Source organism: Hevea brasiliensis, chromosome 8 (assembly GCF_030052815.1).
Source record: "Hevea brasiliensis isolate MT/VB/25A 57/8 chromosome 8, ASM3005281v1, whole genome shotgun sequence".
NCBI lineage: Eukaryota > Viridiplantae > Streptophyta > Magnoliopsida > Malpighiales > Euphorbiaceae > Hevea > Hevea brasiliensis.
The window spans coordinates 100,272,727-100,291,978 of record NC_079500.1 but is presented as its reverse complement, the minus strand read 5'-3'; the positions used below and the strand labels follow the sequence as shown (position 1 = coordinate 100,291,978).

Sequence of the window (19,252 nt, the reverse complement as noted above, 5' to 3'; positions counted from 1 at the left end):
TTTGAATGGTCAAAATAATTTTTACAACCTTTTTTCAAAAACTCAAAATTTCAATTTTTAAGTCAGGCAGTAGCAAAATTAGTTAACCCGTTGCGAAAATTAGTTAACTAGTTTTGATGTCTAAAATTCTGTCTTACAAAACTAGTTAACTAGTGAAAATTTTAGTTCACTATTTTTATGATCTGACCTGACTCAACTCTGCTGCACGACTTTCTAAGTAATAACGGCTAGTTTTTTGAAAATTAAAGAGCCGTTAGACACACTCTCCAGTAGACGTTTTTGGCAATGAAAAACACCTATAAAAGGCATCATTTACTACAGTTCTAACTAATGAAAGTGCTCTTATTCATAGTAAATTTATTGTGGTTTTTAAAGCTTTCATTCAATTACTCTTGAGCTTGAGTGGCAAATCTTTTCTCTCAATCTTTTAGCATTAAATTATGTATCTGAGAGTTATTGAGAGTGATTTCTTCTACACCAAAACCTATTTAAGGTTGTGTAAGTGTGAAGACACACTTGTGTAAGGTTTTCAAGCACCTTGTGAAGCTTGTGGGAGGTTTTCAAGCACCTTGTGACGCTTGTGGTCTTTTGTGGGAAGCAAAGACGTTGTAAAGGTCCTCAAGCACCTGGGAAGCTTGCTGATATTGTAAAGGCTTTGAATCTTGCCAGTTGAAAAGATCAAATAGTGGAGTGACTCTCAAAGTGGGACTTTGGGAAGAGTGGATGTAGGCTAAGAGAGCCGAACCACTATAAACATTGTGTTTGATTCTCTTTTTCCCTTAACTCTTTAATTTTCAGCACTTTGATTTTCTGATTATATATTGAATGTGTTGAGAATTTGTTTATTGAGATAATATTGCAAACTCTGAATTTTATGTGAGAAAATACACTTGATATCAAATAATTATTTTGTGTATGAATTAGTATTTGTGCATAACTTGATTGATTACTTAAATTACATCCTAGGAACAGACTTATACACATACATAGAAGTGCAAAGCCTCAATTTTTCATTAAGTCTAGAGCAAGGGCTGAAAAATTGTCTAAAGTGTCCAATTCACCCCCTTTTGGTCACTTTCTTTGGGACAACAAATTGGTATCAGAGCTTGTCTCTCTTGCTTGAGGTTTAAACACCTTAGAGAGATCCTATAATGGCTGGCACATCTAACATAGCTGGTATCCCTGCACCTTTAGCTGAAGGACACTCTATCACTAGACTACCTTTGTTTAATGGTTCTAATTATTCTTTTTGGAAAGTGAGGATGAGAAACTTTATTCAATCTGTTGATATTGAAGCATGGCAAAGAATTGTTAAAGGTCCTGAAATTCTATTAAAATTGCATGCTGATGGTTATAGAGAAAAAGTAGAAGATGAATATAATGAACTTGATTGGAAGAAAGTTTCTTTAAATGCTAAAGCTTTAAACATTCTTCATTGTGCACTTGATGCAACTGAGTATAATCGTATTTCAGGTTGTACATCTACAAAAGAAGTGTGGGATAAACTTGAAGTCACATATGAAGGGACTAATCAAGTGAAGGAATCAAAAGCAAATAGGCTTGTTCGGGAATATGAACTATTTGAGATGAAACCTGGAGAAACCATTTCAGAAATGAGCACAAGATTTATTGATTTGGTGAATGTTCTCAAAGCTCTTGAAAAAGAATTCACTAAAGAAGAGTTAGTCAAGAAAGTCTTGAGGTCACTACCTAAATCATGGGAAACAAAAGTTACAGTGATCTTTGACACCAAAGATTTCTCCAAATTCACTTATGATGAGCTTATTGGTTCTCTTATTGCTCATGAAATGCTTTATGACAAGAGCAAGAGCAATGTAGATGATGAAAAAAAAAAGAGAGGAATTGCCTTAAAGTCAAGCCAAGAGGATGAATTAAGGAAAACTATAGCTTTTAAGGCTGCCTCAAGTGACAGCTCCAATAGCTCAAGTGATAAAGATGATCTTGCCATGATTACAAGAAGATTCAAGAAAGCATTCAAAAAGGGAGGTTCGAAATATAAGAAATTCCTAAAGAAGTATTCTCCCAAAGGTGAAACAAGTAAGGATCAAAGTGAGATTAAATGCTTTGAATGCAACAAACCTGGTCACATCAAGCCAAATTGTCCTAAACTGAAAAGGAAGAATTCAAAGGACAAGAGCAAGAAAGCCTTAGTTGCTGGCTGGATGGATAGTGATGATTCCTCAAGTGATAACTCTAGTGACAAGGAGGTTGCACACATTTGCCTCATGGCTCTAGAAGAGGATAAACCAGAAAGTTCCCAACAAAGAGAAATCAACACTGAGGTAAATAATTCTGACTCTCTTAGTATTGAGGATTATGAAGATGCATTTGCCAAATTATATGAAGAATACAAAGTTTATAAGAAAAAATGTTCTGCTTTAAACAAAGAAATTGCTTCCTTAAGAGCTGAAAATGATTCTATGAGCATTATTGTACAAGAAAATAAGTTTTATAAAAATCAAATGCTCTTGTTTGATGAGCTGAATAAGGAATTAGAAGATTCAAAAATTGCTTGTAAAAAACTCATTGAGAAAAACAAGATTTTAGAAACTAAGGTGGAATCTTTGACAAATGATTTAGCTAAATTCACAAATGGCACACAAATTCTTGATACATTACTTGGTTCTCAAAGATTATCAAATCAAAAATCTGGTCTTGGTTATGATGGATTCATGCACTATGGAAAATACAAAAATTTCTTTGTAAAAGCTTCATCTCATTCATTATCAAATGTCATTTGTTTTTATTGTAACCAAAATGGTCATATGGTTAGTCATTGTCCCATAAGGAAAGGTTCCTCAAAAGTAAAAAGGATATGTGTAACACCCCGTTTGCATAGCATAGTATATTTCACTGTTCCGGTGACCGGTGTCGGTCCGGACAATTAAGGGGATTAGAACCATACTTAAGACAACTTGAGAAGCCAAAAACATAAATAATTAGTAATGTTTAATTAGTTAAGTATAAACAAGAAAAACAGAACATAAGAGGTTAAACGAGCCGAGAGTCACAGCGATAAGTGACCTCCTCGAAGTCGTTTTAAACTCAAATTTCGAACCGTAAAAAGTGACGCTGCGGTCCTTAGGACCTTTATGAACACAGTGGAAAAGAGAAAATCACGAAAAAGAACTGTTAAGCCAGTCAAATAATTAGGTCGTGAGCCTAAGAAATATTGGATTATTTGCAAACCGGGATGAACCGGCGAGGGGCAATTTGGTCAATTGACCCCGAGAGCTGACTCCTGACCTAACTGTCAAATAAAATCGGAGAAAAGAAAATTTCGGAATCGAGAATTAAATTAAAGAACTAATAGAAAAAAAAAATAAATAGAAAAAAAAAAAGAGAAAGAAGATGGAAAAGTCAAAGTTGATGACATCATGAATGATGTCATAAACAAATTAATTAAGTGAATTATTTAATTGGACTTTTTGTGGTCTCCCATACACTAAAATAAATAAAGAAAAGAAATGAAAAAAAAAATCAATTTTGGTCTTCTTTCTTCCCTTTTGCCGTCCCATTCCTCTCTTCCCACTCCTTCACCATATTTCACCATTGTTAAGGGAATAAAAGCTTGAATTTCCCTACCTTAATCTATAAATTCACAAAGTCCCCACACAAAAATTTCTCCTTACATGTTGAGAGAGCATTAGAGAGTAAAAAAAAGAAGAAAGACTTGAAGAAAGGGGAGCCTAAAAATCCTCCAAGCAAGGTTAGTATATTAAACTCCTTACTTTCCATTTTAAATGCATAATTAGTGGTTGAAAGTGAGCTTAGAACTTGATTAAATGAAACAAACAAGGGAGAAGGACCAAACTGAAATTCGGGCAGCTTGAGAGGAGTATGATTTACATGAATTTGATGCATTAGAATGAGTTTAAAAGCTTTGATTAGTTGAATGGTTAAGGTTAAGTGCACTAGTTGTGATTAAATGCATGAGATGGAAGAGCTAGGGTTTGAATGTTAGGGTTTTGAGGCAAATTTTTGGAGAAATGCATAAATGGCATGTTGGACCTATTGTGAAGTGAAATAATGGTCAATTATGACCAAATAACTTGTGTGGGAATGATAGGAAACTAAACTAAATTCGTAGGTCAAATGGTCATGCTGCTGGCAGCATGACCAAACCCACTTTGAAGGACCAAAACTCAAATTTTACAAGCCCAATTGATATGCCACCAATTGGAGATGAAAATAGACATAAAAGAGCACAATTTTCATTAAGGAACTATAGCCAAAAACTGACCAAAACTTGGTGAAACAATTGACCAAAGTGAAATGATAGCAGGCTGCCACTGCACCAAACTGACCAAATGAACAGTAACTGTTCATTTGGTCATAACTCGAGTTAGACTGGTCAAATTGACCTGAAATTTGGCCAGGGGTTAGAGGAGATATAGATCTAAAACTTTCATGAAGGACACCAATCCAAATTATGCCATTAACCTAATCAAATCATTGAGCAAAGTGAAATTTACTGTACTGAGATTTCCAGAATTTGCATTTGAGCAGTAATGTTTGAATGGTTATAACTCTCTCTAGAAAACTCAGATTTAGGCGATTCTTGAACCGATGGAAACCTAAGACATAGTAGAACATTTCATATGAAGAAAGTGAGACCAAATTATGAACTTAACTTAATCAAATTACTGACCAAAGTTGGATCAAAATCTGCCAGAACCCAAAAGTGCAGCATGAACAGTGCACGTGAACAGTAAACTTATTTTGGCCATAACTTGAGCTACAAAACTCCGATTGAGGTGATCCAAAAATGAGAATACACTTAAGACAATAAGGAACATTTTCTATGAAGGAAGTTTTGTTAAATTCCAACAGTAGATCGACCAATGGAATAGTGCAACTTCGGAGAACCAAAACCGAAAATTGGCAATTTTGCCAAAATGACCTAAGCTTTAAACAAATGACCAAAACCAACAAGTTTGGTGACCAAAATGTGGTATGTGGGTGAAGTTGGAGTTCCCATACCTATTAAGCCTTAGAAAGTCAATAATTTGACTTGAATAGTGCAGTGAATAGTAACCCGAAACACAAAATTTCGAGAACGTCGAATTTAACACGTTAGAGCTAGGTAAATGTGAAGTTAAGTTTATTTTGGATTTATTTTAAGTTTTAGTACTGAAACATTGGAAAATTTCGTGTTTCAGTGGAAAAGAATATCGGGACAGAACCCGAGGAGTCGAGTCAAGGCCAACAGGCGACTCGTTTGAGGTTTGTGCACAACATATACTTTTATAATCATCTTTTGCATATCGTTTTGAATAATTTGAAATATGGGATTATGGCATTCTTATGATGTTTGATCTAAATTGTTGAAAGTTATTATGTATATTTGAAAAGACAATGTTTAGCAAATTGTTAAGATAAGTTTTGAAACTACAGTGTCATGACCATATATTTGAACACCCCTCTAGCACGACTAGTGGGGGTAATTAGTTTCGAATTTTGATTCCTTCTCTGGAGAAGTGTTGAGGTGTGCCAGTAGAAGAGGATGTGAATGGATATCCATATATTTGAGCTAGCTAGCCTTGTGATATGATTTCTCTTTAGCCTCTGGCTATTGAGATTCATGTGATTTCTCTTAGCCTCTGGCTATTGAGATTCTATTTGTTTCGAATGGCATGATCTAACTGTGGGTTTTATGAAATGTGTTTGATACTTTGAAATGAACTGGGTTTACATGTAAAATCTCACAATGCATGATTGTATTTAATTTTCATGTTTAGCCAAATTTTTGAATGAATGTGCTTTAAGTTTTGCATAAAGATTATTTTAGTATATTGTGCACCACTGAGTCCTAGTACTCAGCGATAGCTTTTATTGCTGTCGCAGATACAGAGACTAGAGGAGCAGTAGACTGAGCTTCTGAGGTGTGTGAAGTCATCAGCTTGAAGTCTTCGGGTATAATTTATACCCTAACTGTAAATACTTCTTTTGATGTATATATTGCACATAAATGTATGGACAAGTAAAAATGGGTCTTGAGCAGCTTGTACACAAATTTGTATGAAGTTTGTAATAAAGTTTAGTTTGTGTTTCTTTTGATATAAATTTGTAAGGATGTGTATAAATTGTTTTGTTTTTAATGAAATATGAATGATATTGATTGACAGTATTTTGAGAATTATTGAACTTGTGAATTTTGAAAAATTGGTTGAGATTGAGTATGAATTTGAAGCAGTGGTTAGAAAATTATTGGAAGTGCTTTTATTTCAGGTATTTGAAGAACTGGTTTCTCAAAATACAGAGGAAACTCTGTCAAAATTTTTATAAAATTTGCGTAAAAATAAAATGGGCCAAAAATATTAACTAGTTTTAATTTAACTAAATGTTTTAAGTACTTATTAGACAATGCTCACCACTTGTCAAAAATAAGAAAATTGTTTTAAAATCCTTTGTAGGGTACTTAATGAGTTATCGGTAGATGAAGTTCGGTAGTTCATTAGGTATTCTACGGGATCATGTTATGCCTTACAGAGGGGTAAGGTGTGACAATATGGGTGCCTAAAGGAACAATTCCTAATGTCTCTAACCCTCAAGGACCCAAACTTGCTTGGGTGCCTAAGAAATAGTCAATAAATTTCAGGTATGTCTTAGAAGCAAGCAAGAGTGTGAACAATGGTATGTTGATAGCGCTTGTTCAAGACACATGACTGGAGACAAAGAAAAATTGTCAAACCTTACCTTGAAAAGTGGTGGACATGTGAGATTTGGTGACAAAGGCAAAGCTTACATCATTGGAAGTGGCTCTATTTGTCACGACCCAGGGATGGGGTTGGGACGTGCTTGTTCAACCAGCTACGCACTGGGGTGGAAACTTCGTGTCCCACATCGGAAATGGGAAGAAAAGATTTGGCCATATATGTGGGAGCCTTCCTCACCTGGTCAGCGCGCTTTTGGGAATGAAACCTCCCAAGGGACAAATCCGTGAGGCCCATGGGCCAAAGCGGACAATACTAACTGGAGAAGGATCGGGCTGTTACAATTTGGTATCAGGTCGGTCTCCCTCTAGTGTGGTGTGCAGACGCACCAGTTGGTGGGCTTGTCACAACCGGGGATGGGGTTGGGACGTGCTTGTTCAGCCACGCATCGGGTGGAAACCGTGTCCCACATCGGAAATGGGAAGAAAGATTTGGGCCATATATGTGGGAGCCTTCCTCACCTGGTCAGCGCGCTTTTGGGAATGAAACCTCCCAAGGGACAAATCCATGAGGCCCATGGGCCAAAGCGGACAATACTAACTGGAGAAGGATCGTGCTTATAACAGCCCGATCCTTCTCCAGTTAGTATTGTCCGCTTTGGCCCATGGGCCTCACGGATTTGTCCCTTGGGAGGTTTCATTCCCAAAAGCGCGTTGACCAGGTGAGGAAGGCTCCCACATATATGGCCCAAATCTTTTCTTCCCATTTCCGATGTGGGACACGAAGTTTCCACCCCAGTGCGTAGCTGGTTGAATAAGCACGTCCCAACCCCATCCCTGGGTCGTGACAAGCCCACCAACTTCCGCTTGGTGCGTCCTCGCACCACACACCATACTAGAGGGAAACCAGGCTCTGATACCAAATTGTAACAACCCGATCCTTCTCCAGTTAGTATATAGGACCCCAGTAGATAGAGTTAGAAATGATGAGCAGTTTAGGAGAGACAGGTAGTGCAAGAGAGGGTCTGGACCTGGTCAGTCCAGCGTAGCTGCTACAGAGAGCAAGAGACCTAGGGGGTCTCAGGGTTAGATTCAGAGTAGAGAACAGAGGCAGAGGTTCCGATTTGCCCCTAGGAGAGGAGGTCAAATGAGTGTATCAATTGACAATTCTGTGGGTCCTATAGCACGGAGATCAATCCCTATGCTAGTTTGTACACATTATAGGAAGAACCACAGAGGAAAGTGTAGATTACTAATGGGTGGATGTTTCAGATGTGGGTCCATAGAACATTTTTTTTTTTGAGAGATTGCCCATGGAGGAGTGCTCCCACAGCTCCACCACAGACTCAGAAGTCTGCCCCGACAGTACAGAGGGGTAGAAGACTGATGAGACCAGAGGTAGCTGGTACATCACAAAGAGCTTCTAAGACTATAGAACACCACGAGGCTGAAGTAGCATCCCGCGTGTATGCTATGGCTCGAGAGGAGCTAAATCCGGTAGATGTTATCAGAGGTACATTTCCTAATTATAATACCTTTAAGTATGTATTGATAGACCCTAACTATGTTCACCCCTATATATGCATTGTACCTCCTGTTGAAAGATGATACCGATAGATGGGTCAGAAGATGACATACTTGTCACCAACCCTTTAGGTCACCAGGTGATTGTAGATTATCAACCGAAAAGGATCGTGTTAAATATAGTAGATGGAAATGAGAAGGAGGCTGTATATGAGATGAAAGAAGATGAGTACAGAACTGGTTAAAAAAAAAAAAAAATTCTACACGTAAATTACCTGATTTAAAGGACATTAAAATTTACATTAGACATGACAAGACAAGATAGGGTGCTCCGGCACCGAATGTGGCACTCATCGCTCGGCTACACTGTAGACGGGTGAGGGGCGTCACATTTAGTAGTATCAGAGCAGAGGTTTAAGCGGTCCTAGACCTAGATAGATAGAAAGAAATAGTTGCATCACATGCATGGGCCTTTAGATAGAGTCGAGGTGACACTAATGCAGATCTGTTCTTTGTCTGTTCTATAGGATCGATGACATCTGATCCTTCAGAGCACGGACCTCCAAGACCGATAGAGGAGGAAGTAGAGAGTCATGTACCTGCACCTGCGTTTAATCAGGGGCGTAGTAGCAGTAGAGCAGAACTATCGTTGGGTACTTTAGTAAGGACACAACAGGCCTTCCTAGAGCAAATGACTCAATTGCTCCGTCAGGTCACTGGAGCTATGCCACCACCTCCCCAGCTAGTATATAGGACCCCAGTAGATAGAGTTAGAAATGATGAGCAGTTTAAGAGAGACAGGTAGTGCAAGAGAGGGTCTGGACCTAGTCACCCAAATCAGAGTCGCATAGAGAGCAAGAGACCCAGGGGGTCTCAGGGTTAGATTCAGAGTAGAGAACAGAGGCAGAGGTTCCGATTTGCCCCGAGGAGAGGAGGTCAAATGAGTGTATCAATTGACAATTCTGTGGGTCCTATAGCACGGAGATCAATCCCTATGCCAGTTTGTACACATTATAGGAAGAACCACAGAGGAAAGTGTAGATTACTAACGGGTGGATGTTTCAGATGTGTGTCCATAGAACATTTTTTTTTGAGAGATTGCCCATGGAGGAGTGCTCCCACAGCTCCACCACAGACTCAGAAGTCTGCCCCGACAGTACAGAGGGGTAGAAGACCGATGAGACCAGAGGTAGCTGGTACATCACAAAGAGCTTCTAAGACTATAGAACACCACGAGGCTGAAGTAGCATCCCGCGTGTATGCTATGGCTCGAGAGGAGCCAAATCCGGTAGATGTTATCAGAGGTACATTTCCTAATTATAATACCTTTAAGTATGTATTGATAGACCCTAACTATGTTCACCCCTATATATGCATTGTACCTCCTGTTGAAAGAGGATACCGATAGATGGGTCAGAAGATGACATACTTGTCACCAACCCTTTAGATCACCAGGTGATTGTAGATTATCAACCGAAAAGGATCGTGTTAAAGATAATAGATGGAAATGAGAAGGAGGCTGTATATGAGATGAAAGAAGAACTGCTATCTATAGTTCCTAATTGGTATACCAATTTATCCAAACTAAATAAATAAGTCTAGGTATACTATGGGCAATTAAACATTTTTAATTAATTTAGCACTATTCACTGTTACTATTTTTTAGTACTGTTCATTAGTACCATTAATTTCATATTAATAGGACATTTGTGAAATGAATATGGACATGTTAACAGGTGATTAGTGGAACCCATCAGATGCTAATAAAATAAGGGAGGCTCTGTCCGGGTCTCCACAGAAATAAGATATAAAAAAAAAAAAAATTTCTACACGTAAATTACCTGATTTAAAGGACATTAAAATTTACAATAGATATGATAAAACAAGATAGGGTGCTCCGGCACCGAATGTGGCACTTCTTACTCGGCTATACTGTAGACGGGTAAGGGGCGTCACATTTAGTGGTATCAGAGCGGCTCCGCGTGCAACCTTGAACGATGGTGGGGCAAACCTCAGCGAGGACGCTGAGTCCCATAAGGGGGGTGGATTGTAACACCCTAGGCAAATCCCACATCGGCAAAACACGGGAGAGATGCTGGGTTTATAAGTTGGCGGTTCGTAACTCCTAGTGACGCGTTTTAAAACCGTGAGGGTTTCGGCCCAGAGCGGACAATATCACTAGTGGGCCGGGCCATTACATTTGTGGTATCAGAGCCGCTCCGCGTGCAACCTTGAGCGATGGTGGGGCAAACCTCAGCGAGGACGCTGAGTCCCATAAGGGGGGTGGATTGTAACACCCTAGGCAAATCCCACATCGGCAAAACACGGGAGAGATGCTGGGTTTATAAGTTAGTGGTTCAGCCTCGTGGTGTTCTATAGTCTTAGAAGCTCTTTGTGATGTACCAGCTACCTCTGGTCTCATCGGTCTTCTACCCCTCTGTACTGTCGGGGCAGACTTCTGAGTCTGTGGTGGAGCTGTGGAGCACTCCTCCATGGGCAATCTCTCAAAAAAAATGTTCTATGGACCCACATCTGAAACATCCACCCGTTAGTAATCTACACTTTCCTCTGTGGTTCTTCCTATAATGTGTACAAACTGGCATAGGGATTGATCTCCGTGCTATAGGACCCACAGAATTGTTAATTGATACACTCATTTGACCTCCTCTCCTCGGGGCAAATCGGAACCTCTGCCTCTGTTCTCTACTCTGAATCTAACCCTGAGACCCCCTAGGTCTCTTGCTCTCAGAAGGCCTACGCTGACCCACTGTGTCCAGACCCTCTCTTGCACTACCTGTCTCTCCTAAACTGCTCATCATTTCTAACTCTATCTACTGGGGTCCTATATACTAACTGGAGAAGGATCGGGCTGTTACAATTTGGTATCAGAGCTGGTCTCCCTCTAGTATGGTGTGTGGTGCAAGGACGCACCAAGCGGAAGTTGGTGGGCTTGTCATGACCCAGAGATGGGGTTGGGACGTGCTTGTTCAACCAGCTACGCACTGGGGTGGAAACTTCGTGTCCCACATCGGAAACGGGAAGAAAAGATTTGGGCCATATATGTAGGAGCCTTCCTCACCTGGTCAGCGCGCTTTTGGGAATGAAACCTCCCAAGGGACAAATCCGTGAGGCCCATGGGCCAAAGCGGACAATACTAACTGGAGAAGGATCAGGCTGTTACACTATTGGGAAAAATCCAAGCATAAAGGATGTCGCATTAGTTGAAGGTTTGAAATTCAATCTTCTTAATGTAAGTCAACTATGTGATAAAGGTTACAAAGTTATTTTTAATTCTACACATTGTGAGATTAGAAGTTTGCATAATGATCATACATTATTCATTGCACCTAGAAGTGAAAATGTATATTTGCTTGATTTGAATATTATTGAAAATGGAAATGAAAGATGTCTTGTATCTCTTGAAGAAGATAGTTGGTTGTGGCATAGAAGACTTGGTCATGCTAGTATGCATGTGATTTCAAAACTTTTAAGATATGACCTTGTTAAAGGTTTGCCAAAAATTAACTTTGAAAAAGATCATGTTTGTAAACCTTGTTCTCTTGGGAAACAAACCAAAGTTTCTTTCAAATCAAAGAATGTTGTTTCAACATCTAAATCTCTTGAGTTATTACATCTTGATTTGTTTGGTCCTATTACACCTATTAGTCTTGGTGGTAAAGCGTATACTTTGGTCATAGTAGATGATTACACTAGGTATACATGGACATATTTTCTTGCACATAAGGATGAAACTTTTAGTGTATTTATATCTTTTTGTAAGAAAGTACAAAGTGAAAAAGGCTTACCCATTTCCTCCATTAGAAGTGATCATGGGAGAGACTTTGAAAACCAATCTTTTGATGAATTTTGTTCAAACAATGGCATTTTTCATAACTTTTCAGCTCCTAGAACCCCACAACAAAATGGAGTTGTAGAGAGGAAAAATAGAACTTTACAAGAAATGGCAAGAACAATGCTTAGTGAACATAGTCTTCCAAAATATTTTTGGGCAGAAGCCATAAACACTGCTTGCTATATCTTGAATAGAGCAATGATTAGGCCAATCTTAAAGAAAACCTCTTATGAATTATGGAAAGGGAGGAAGCCTAACATTTCTTACTTTCGTGCATTTGGTTGTAAGTGTTATATTTTGAACAATAAGAAAGATAACCTCAAAAAGTTTGATGTAAAATCAGATGAAGGTATTTTTCTAGGATATTCAATGCATAGCAAAGCTTATAGAGTCTTTAATAGGAGAACTTTGTTAGTTGAGGAAACCATTCATGTTATATTTGATGAAACTAACAACTTCTTGGAAAGAAAGATTGTTTGTGATGATGATGAACTAGGTAAAATTTTTGGAAGAAAAAAGGATGAGACTCAAAAGCAACAAAGTCAACCTATTGAGCCCCAAAGTGCAATTGGGAATGATGTTGATAATAAAGATGCTAATGAGAAAGATCAAGAAGGTGATCAAGAAGTATTGCCCAATATTGAAGAACTCCAAATTGATGAACCGCATCATGATGACCTACCTCAAGAATGGAGATATCATAGAAATCATCCAAAGGAGGACATAATTGATAGCGCTTCACAAAAGATGATGACAAGAGCTCAACTTCGAAAATACTTTGGTAACGTTGCATTTGTTTCTCAACTTGAACCAAAGTCTTATAATGAAGCTCAAAGTGATGAGAGTTGGATTCTTGCTATGCAAGAAGAACTCAATCAATTTGAGAGAAATAAAGTATGGAAACTTGTTCCTAGACCTAGAAATCATTCTATCATTGGTACCAAGTGGGTTTTTAGGAACAAAATGGATGATAAAGGACATGTCATTAGAAATAAGGCTAGATTAGTAGCTCAAGGATATAATCAAGAGGAAGGTATTGATTTTGATGAGACTTTTGCTCCGGTTGCTAGAATTGAAGCCATTAGAATGTTATGTGCATTTGCATGTTATAAAAATTTTATGCTCTATCAAATGGATGTTAAGAGTGCGTTCTTGAATGGTTATATTGATGAAGAAGTTTATGTTGAACAACCACCAGGTTTTGAAAACTATGAATTTCCTAATCATGTTTATAAACTCACTAAGGCTTTATATGGATTGAAGCAAGCCCCTAGAGCTTGGTATGAGAGGCTTAGTAAGTTTCTTTTAGATAATGGTTTTCAAAGAGGAAAAGTAGACAACACACTCTTCACAAAAACACATAAACATGATATGCTTATCGTTCAAATTTATGTTGATGACATTATTTTTGGTGCTACTAATGCTTCTCTATGCAAAAGCTTCTCTAAGATGATGCAAAATGAATTTGAGATGAGCATGATGGGTGAACTTACCTTTTTCCTTGGACTACAAATTAAGCAACTCAATGGTGGCATCTTCATTAATCAATCCAAGTACATCAAAGATATGCTAAAAAAATTCAAGATGGATGATTTGAAGAGTATTGGAACTCCTATGAGCTCCACCATCAAGTTGGAAAAGGATGAAAAAGGTAAAGATGTTGATCAAAAGCTATTTAGAGGCATGATTGGCTCACTTTTATATTTAACTGCATCTAGACCTGACATTCATTTTTGTGTGTGTTTGTGTGCTCGATTTCAATCATGTCCTAAGGAATCCCATCTAATTGCTGTTCAAAGAATTTTCAAATACCTCATTGGCACACACTCAATTGGTTTATGGTATCCTAAATGCGACACATTTGATCTAGTTGGATATAGTGATTCTGACTTTGCTGGAAGTAGATTGGATAGAAAGAGTACTTCGGGTACTTGCCAATTCCTAGGTCATGCCTTAGTGTCTTGGCATAGTAAGAAACAAACTTCTGTAGCTCTTTCTACTGCTGAAGCAGAATACATTGCTACAGGAAGTTGTGTTGCTCAAATTCTATGGATGAAGCAACAATTAGAAGATTTTGGTATAAAGGTTGATCATGTTCCTATAAGGTGTGATAATACTAGTGCCATCAACCTAACTAAAAATCCAGTCCAACACTCTAGATCAAAGCACATAGAAATTAGACATCACTTTATTAGAGATCATGTTCAAAACGGTGACATTAAGTTAGAGTTTGTTCCTACAGAATAACAACTTGCAGATATTTTTACAAAACCACTAAATGAGGAAAACTTTTGTAGAATTAGAAGAGAACTTGGCATGAGTGAAGCTATTGAATGATATTTATTGCATTTAATGTGAATTTGGTGCATAAATTGGTTAAATATGTCGTTAGTACTATATTCTGCGTACATGTGTTTTTAGTTAACTACTTTCTCACTGCAGTTGTCTAGTTTTGTACCTGTATAATATTTAGCCAACTGGGTTTCAAAATTAGTTAACTAATTTTGCCTCTGTGTACATTTGACAAAACGCGCCTGATTTAAAATTACTTTATTTCTAATGGGTATTTTCGCTCTCTTTGTAATCTTTTTTGACAAATTTACCCCTGAGCACAGTTATGCTCATTTTATGTCTTTAAAGGGTAAAATTGGGTTTTGGCAAAAAGGAATTCCCGGTTCTCTATGAAAAACTGTACATAATTTCAAATTTTGAAAATTTTTTTGTGTAACTGCTGCATATCACTTCAATCAATCTAAAACTCCCTCATTTCTCTGCTGTAAGTTGATTCTCCACTCTCTTAGAAGCCCCAAATTTCTCTCAAAACCAGAAATCCCCAATTTTCTTTCTCAAAATCCCTAAACGGTAAAATCCTGTTCTTCCTTAAGCCGCTACTTCTCACTGAAATTTTTCAAGGATCGATGGTAAGGGTAAAACAAGTGACTACCAAACCTCGAAAATTCATGGGTGATGCCATTAAAGCTGCTGCCAGTTCTGAAAAAGGAGAGAGAAGAAGGAACTGAAGTTGAGAATAGTAATGACGAAACAGAGACAGTGGCAGAATGAGCAAGAAAAAGAAAGGGAAAGGGTATTGCTGGGTCAGAGCCTTCTAAGAAAAAGAAGAAAATGGAGAAGGCCCCTACTTCGAAACCTTTTGTGCAACAAAATATTTTCGAGCCAAGGTACATTATATGGGATTCATTTTCTGACTTGCCTTATGAATTTGAAGAATTATTTACTTTTCAAGGCTGGATGGAATTTTATGAGTTGAATGAATATTATTATCCTTATTTGATTCAAGAATTTTATGGAAGTATGAAAGAAGTTGTTAAAGGAGAAAGTTTTAGTGTGAGAGTTAAGAAGAAAAGTCAGATTGTTGATGTTGAATTCTTAGCCTCTGTTTTAAACCTACCAAATGATGGAAATAGGATTGGAACCTTCAAAGATTCTAGGAAGCTTGAAGGATACGATGAGAAGGCATTTCAATTATCAATTTTTTTGGAGGGTACACCTGAAAATGAAATGACCAACATCAGTTTAGTGCCTCAAAATTTTAGGATTCTACAATCCTTCATTCGATATTTGCTCAATCCTAGAAGTGGTAGTCACTCATATGCAAATAGCCTTGATTTATGCATTATGTGGCACTTGGTTAACAAAATCAGATTTAATTTGCCATTTTTGATTTTTAAAGTGATTGCTAAGTCTAGTAAGCATAGTAGGTTGCCATATGCTATGCCTTTGACTCTTACATTTCAAGCTATAGGAGTTGATTTGAGCAAAGAAAAGAAGTTTAGCAATCCTATCCCCATTAAGGAGATATTCAAGGCTGATGATGGTAGGAAAAGAAGTAAGAAAGAAGACAAAAAGCAGGAAGAAGAGACTGAGATTGAGATTGAATCTGAATCAGAATCAGATTCTGAAACAGAATCGGACATCCCACTAAGCAAGTTGAAAGAAAGGAGTTCTAAGATAGACGAAGGGGAAAGCTCTAAGAAGAAAGAGAAAATGAAGCTGAAAATGTCAGATTTTGTGAAAATCAGTAAAGCAAATCTGGACATGATGAAGGAAATAAAAGAAATGAGTGGACTGACCTTGAGTATTTTAGAAAAATCTCATGAATTGCAGAAGGGAATTATGGCTGAACACAATGCAAAGATGGATATGTTAATTAATAGATTGGATAGACAAGAGTGGTTCATGAAGAAGATGGCTCAAATGCTGTTTGGTGAATCTTTTGAAAAGTTTGGAGATTTTGGAAGCTACCCATTGAGGTAATCACTGGTCCTAGCAATGCAAAGGTCTTTGGACCAAGTGGAGTAAAAATTTCTGAAGTGGAAGAAGAAGAAGAGGAGCATGTAGAAGCTGCTGAAAAGGTACAAGAAGAAAGTAAGCTAGCTGAGGTTGAAGAAGTAGAGAAAAATGATGAGAAGGAAAAATCTGCAGAAGAGGCATCAGAAGCAGAACAAGAACCAGACAAAGAGACATCAAGAGAATCCTCCTCATCTCATACTACAAGCAACAGCAGCAGTGACAATGGAAAAAGTGAAGGCAGAAATGGTTCAAGACAAGAAGAGGAGAAGGAAGAGCAGTCACAAGAACCATCCTCTGAACAACCAAACATTGTTCCTACTGCCTCTCAACCAGTACCTGAATCAACCATCTCTTTACCCATGCAATACGGACCTAGAAGAACCAAAACACAAGCCAGAAAATTAGTTCTACCCATTCCTCCAAAAATCCAAGTACCCATACCTGAAAAAGAACCCCCAAAGAAGAAGCAACAAGCCAAACTTGTTAATCCCACTCACCTTAGGAGAAGTGGCAGAATTCTTAGCAGCAAAGAAAAATATTGAGATTTTTTGAAATATGCTTTATGACTTTCAAAGTTGTGTCTTTTTGTTTTTTAAACAGGGGAGAAAATAGGAGAAAGCCTATCCTTTTGTTGATGTCAAAAAGGAGGGGAAATCAGGAGAAGATAGGAAAATATTTTAACTGACAGAATGTTTTTAGTTAACTGGGTACATTTTTAGTTAACTAATTTTGTTCAGTAGTTATATGGTTCATATTCTGATGTAGATAGTTTGGACTTATTTTGGAAAATTATTGAAGTTATGATGATGATCCTTTATGATTGACTTATGGTTGATATATCTTATGTATGATGATTGAATTGATCTTGGATGAATTAATCTTGGAAATTGCTTAACATGTTATTATCTTCAAAATGCTTTGAATATCAGATTTAGGGGAAGCTATTTTGTAGCTTCGCAACATTCTTGCATTTTGAATGATTGTGTGCACACATATAGGGGGAGCTTGTCTAAAAGCAAGTTCTTGCATACATGACATATGTAGATAGTTATACAATTGAATTTTTATGATCTTCATAGATTCATTAAGTTTTGACATCATAAAAAAGGGGGAGATTGTAGGCCCTGTAAGCTATAATGAGCTTGATTTTGATGATAACAAAACTTAATGAAATATACATTAACCCTTTGTGCATAAGTATTTGAAGTAATTCTATAGGTCATGATATGCAATGACACTGATGGAAGGACTATTCTATTGACATGACTGATATAAAAGGAGTTTATCATCTTGTATAACACAAGACGAATCAAAGTCCATGAAGAAATAGGATAGAAATTAAGTTCTTAGGTCCATTGTACAAGATTGGAGAATTTATGCCATTTGAGACCTAAAATCAATTTTGTTTTTAGATTTAAGAGTTTAGAAAGTGTTTTTATATCATTTCTAAGGTTTTTGAATGGTCAAAATAATTTTTACAACCTTTCTTCAAAAACTCAAAATTTCAATTTTTAAGTCAGGCAGTAGCGAAATTAGTTAACCCGTTGCGAAAATTAGTTAACTAGTTTTGATGTCTAAAATTCTGTGTCTTACAAAACTAGTTAACTGGTGAAAATTTTAGTTAACTATTTTTATGATCTGACCTGACTCAACTCTGCTGCACGACTTTCTAAGTAATAACGGCTAGTTTTTTGAAAATTAAGGAGCCGTTAGACACACTCTCCAGCAGACGTTTTTGGCAATGAAAAACACCTATAAAAGGCATCATTTACTACAATTCTAACTAATGAAAGTGCTCTTATTCATAGTGAATTTATTGTGGTTTTTAAAGCTTTCATTCAATTACTCTTGAGCTTGAGTGGCAAATTTTCTCTCTCAATCTTCTGGCATTAAATTCTGTATCTGAGAGTTATTGAGAGTGATTTCTTCTACACCAAAACCTATTTAAGGTTGTGTAAGTGTGAGGACACACTTGTGTAAGGTTTTCAAGCACCTTGTGAAGCTTGTGGGAGGTTTTTAAGTACCTTGTGAAGCTTGTGGTCTTTTGTGGGAAGCAAAGACGTTGTAAAGGTCCTCAAGCACTCGAGAAGCTTGCTGATATTGTAAAGGCTTTGAATCTTGCCAGTTGAAAAGATCAAATAGTGGAGTGACTCTCAAAGTGGGACTTTGGGAAGAGTGGATATAGGCTAAGAGAGCCGAACCACTATAAACATTGTGTTTGATTCTCTTCTTCCCTTAACTCTTTAATTTTAGCACTTTGATTTTCTGATTATATATTGAATGTGTTGAGAATTTGTTTATTGAGCTAATATTGCAAACTCTGAATTTTATGTAAGAAAATACACTTGATATCAAGTAATTATTTTGTGTATGAACTAGTATTTGTGCATAACTTGATTGATTACTTAAATTACATCCTAGGAACAGAGTTATACACATACATAGAAGTGCAAAGCCTCAATTTTTCATTAAGTCTAGAGCAAGGGCTGAAAAATTGTCTAAAGTGTCCAATTCATCCCCTTCTTGGTCACTTTCTTTGGGATAACAATTTAAATTGTATTTAACATAATTAATTAAAAATTTTAATATTAACAAAATTTTATAATATACTTTGAAAATATAAAGTTTTTGAAAATAAATAAACTGAGTAATACAATAATAAGTAAGCAAAAATTAAATGCAGCTAAATATTCAAGGTTTATCTCTCTAGAACTCTAGAGAGATTCTCTTTCAAATTTTCTTTTAGCAATTCTCTTGGAGTCGAGCTTCCTAGTCTGGTGTCCCTCCCATGCAAGGTGTGTTGTTCTCCGGCTGGGTTTTTAGGTCCCTTCCCCTCCTTGGTTCAGTCTGTAAAGTTTTGGTTTTTGTGAGTTTGGTTCCAAACCGTG

At 37.2% G+C, this 19,252-nt stretch overlaps 2 protein-coding genes across 2 annotated transcripts; both read left to right on the top strand.

Moving 5' to 3' along the window:
- Positions 1 to 1,151: 1,151 nt before the first annotated feature.
- LOC110635955 (spindle assembly checkpoint component MAD1-like) lies at positions 1,152 to 13,059 on the top strand. Its single transcript, XM_058150853.1, has 3 exons — positions 1,152 to 2,723; positions 12,342 to 12,669; positions 13,010 to 13,059. Exons 1-3 carry the CDS (start codon positions 1,152 to 1,154, stop codon positions 13,057 to 13,059), a joined length of 1,950 nt encoding a protein of 649 aa, XP_058006836.1.
- A 2,117-nt stretch (positions 13,060 to 15,176) lies between these two features.
- Positions 15,177 to 16,906, top strand: LOC110671496 (uncharacterized). Its single transcript, XM_058150852.1, has 2 exons — positions 15,177 to 16,216; positions 16,303 to 16,906. Exons 1-2 carry the CDS (start codon positions 15,177 to 15,179, stop codon positions 16,904 to 16,906), a joined length of 1,644 nt encoding a protein of 547 aa, XP_058006835.1.
- The last annotated feature ends 2,346 nt before the right edge of the window (positions 16,907 to 19,252 follow it).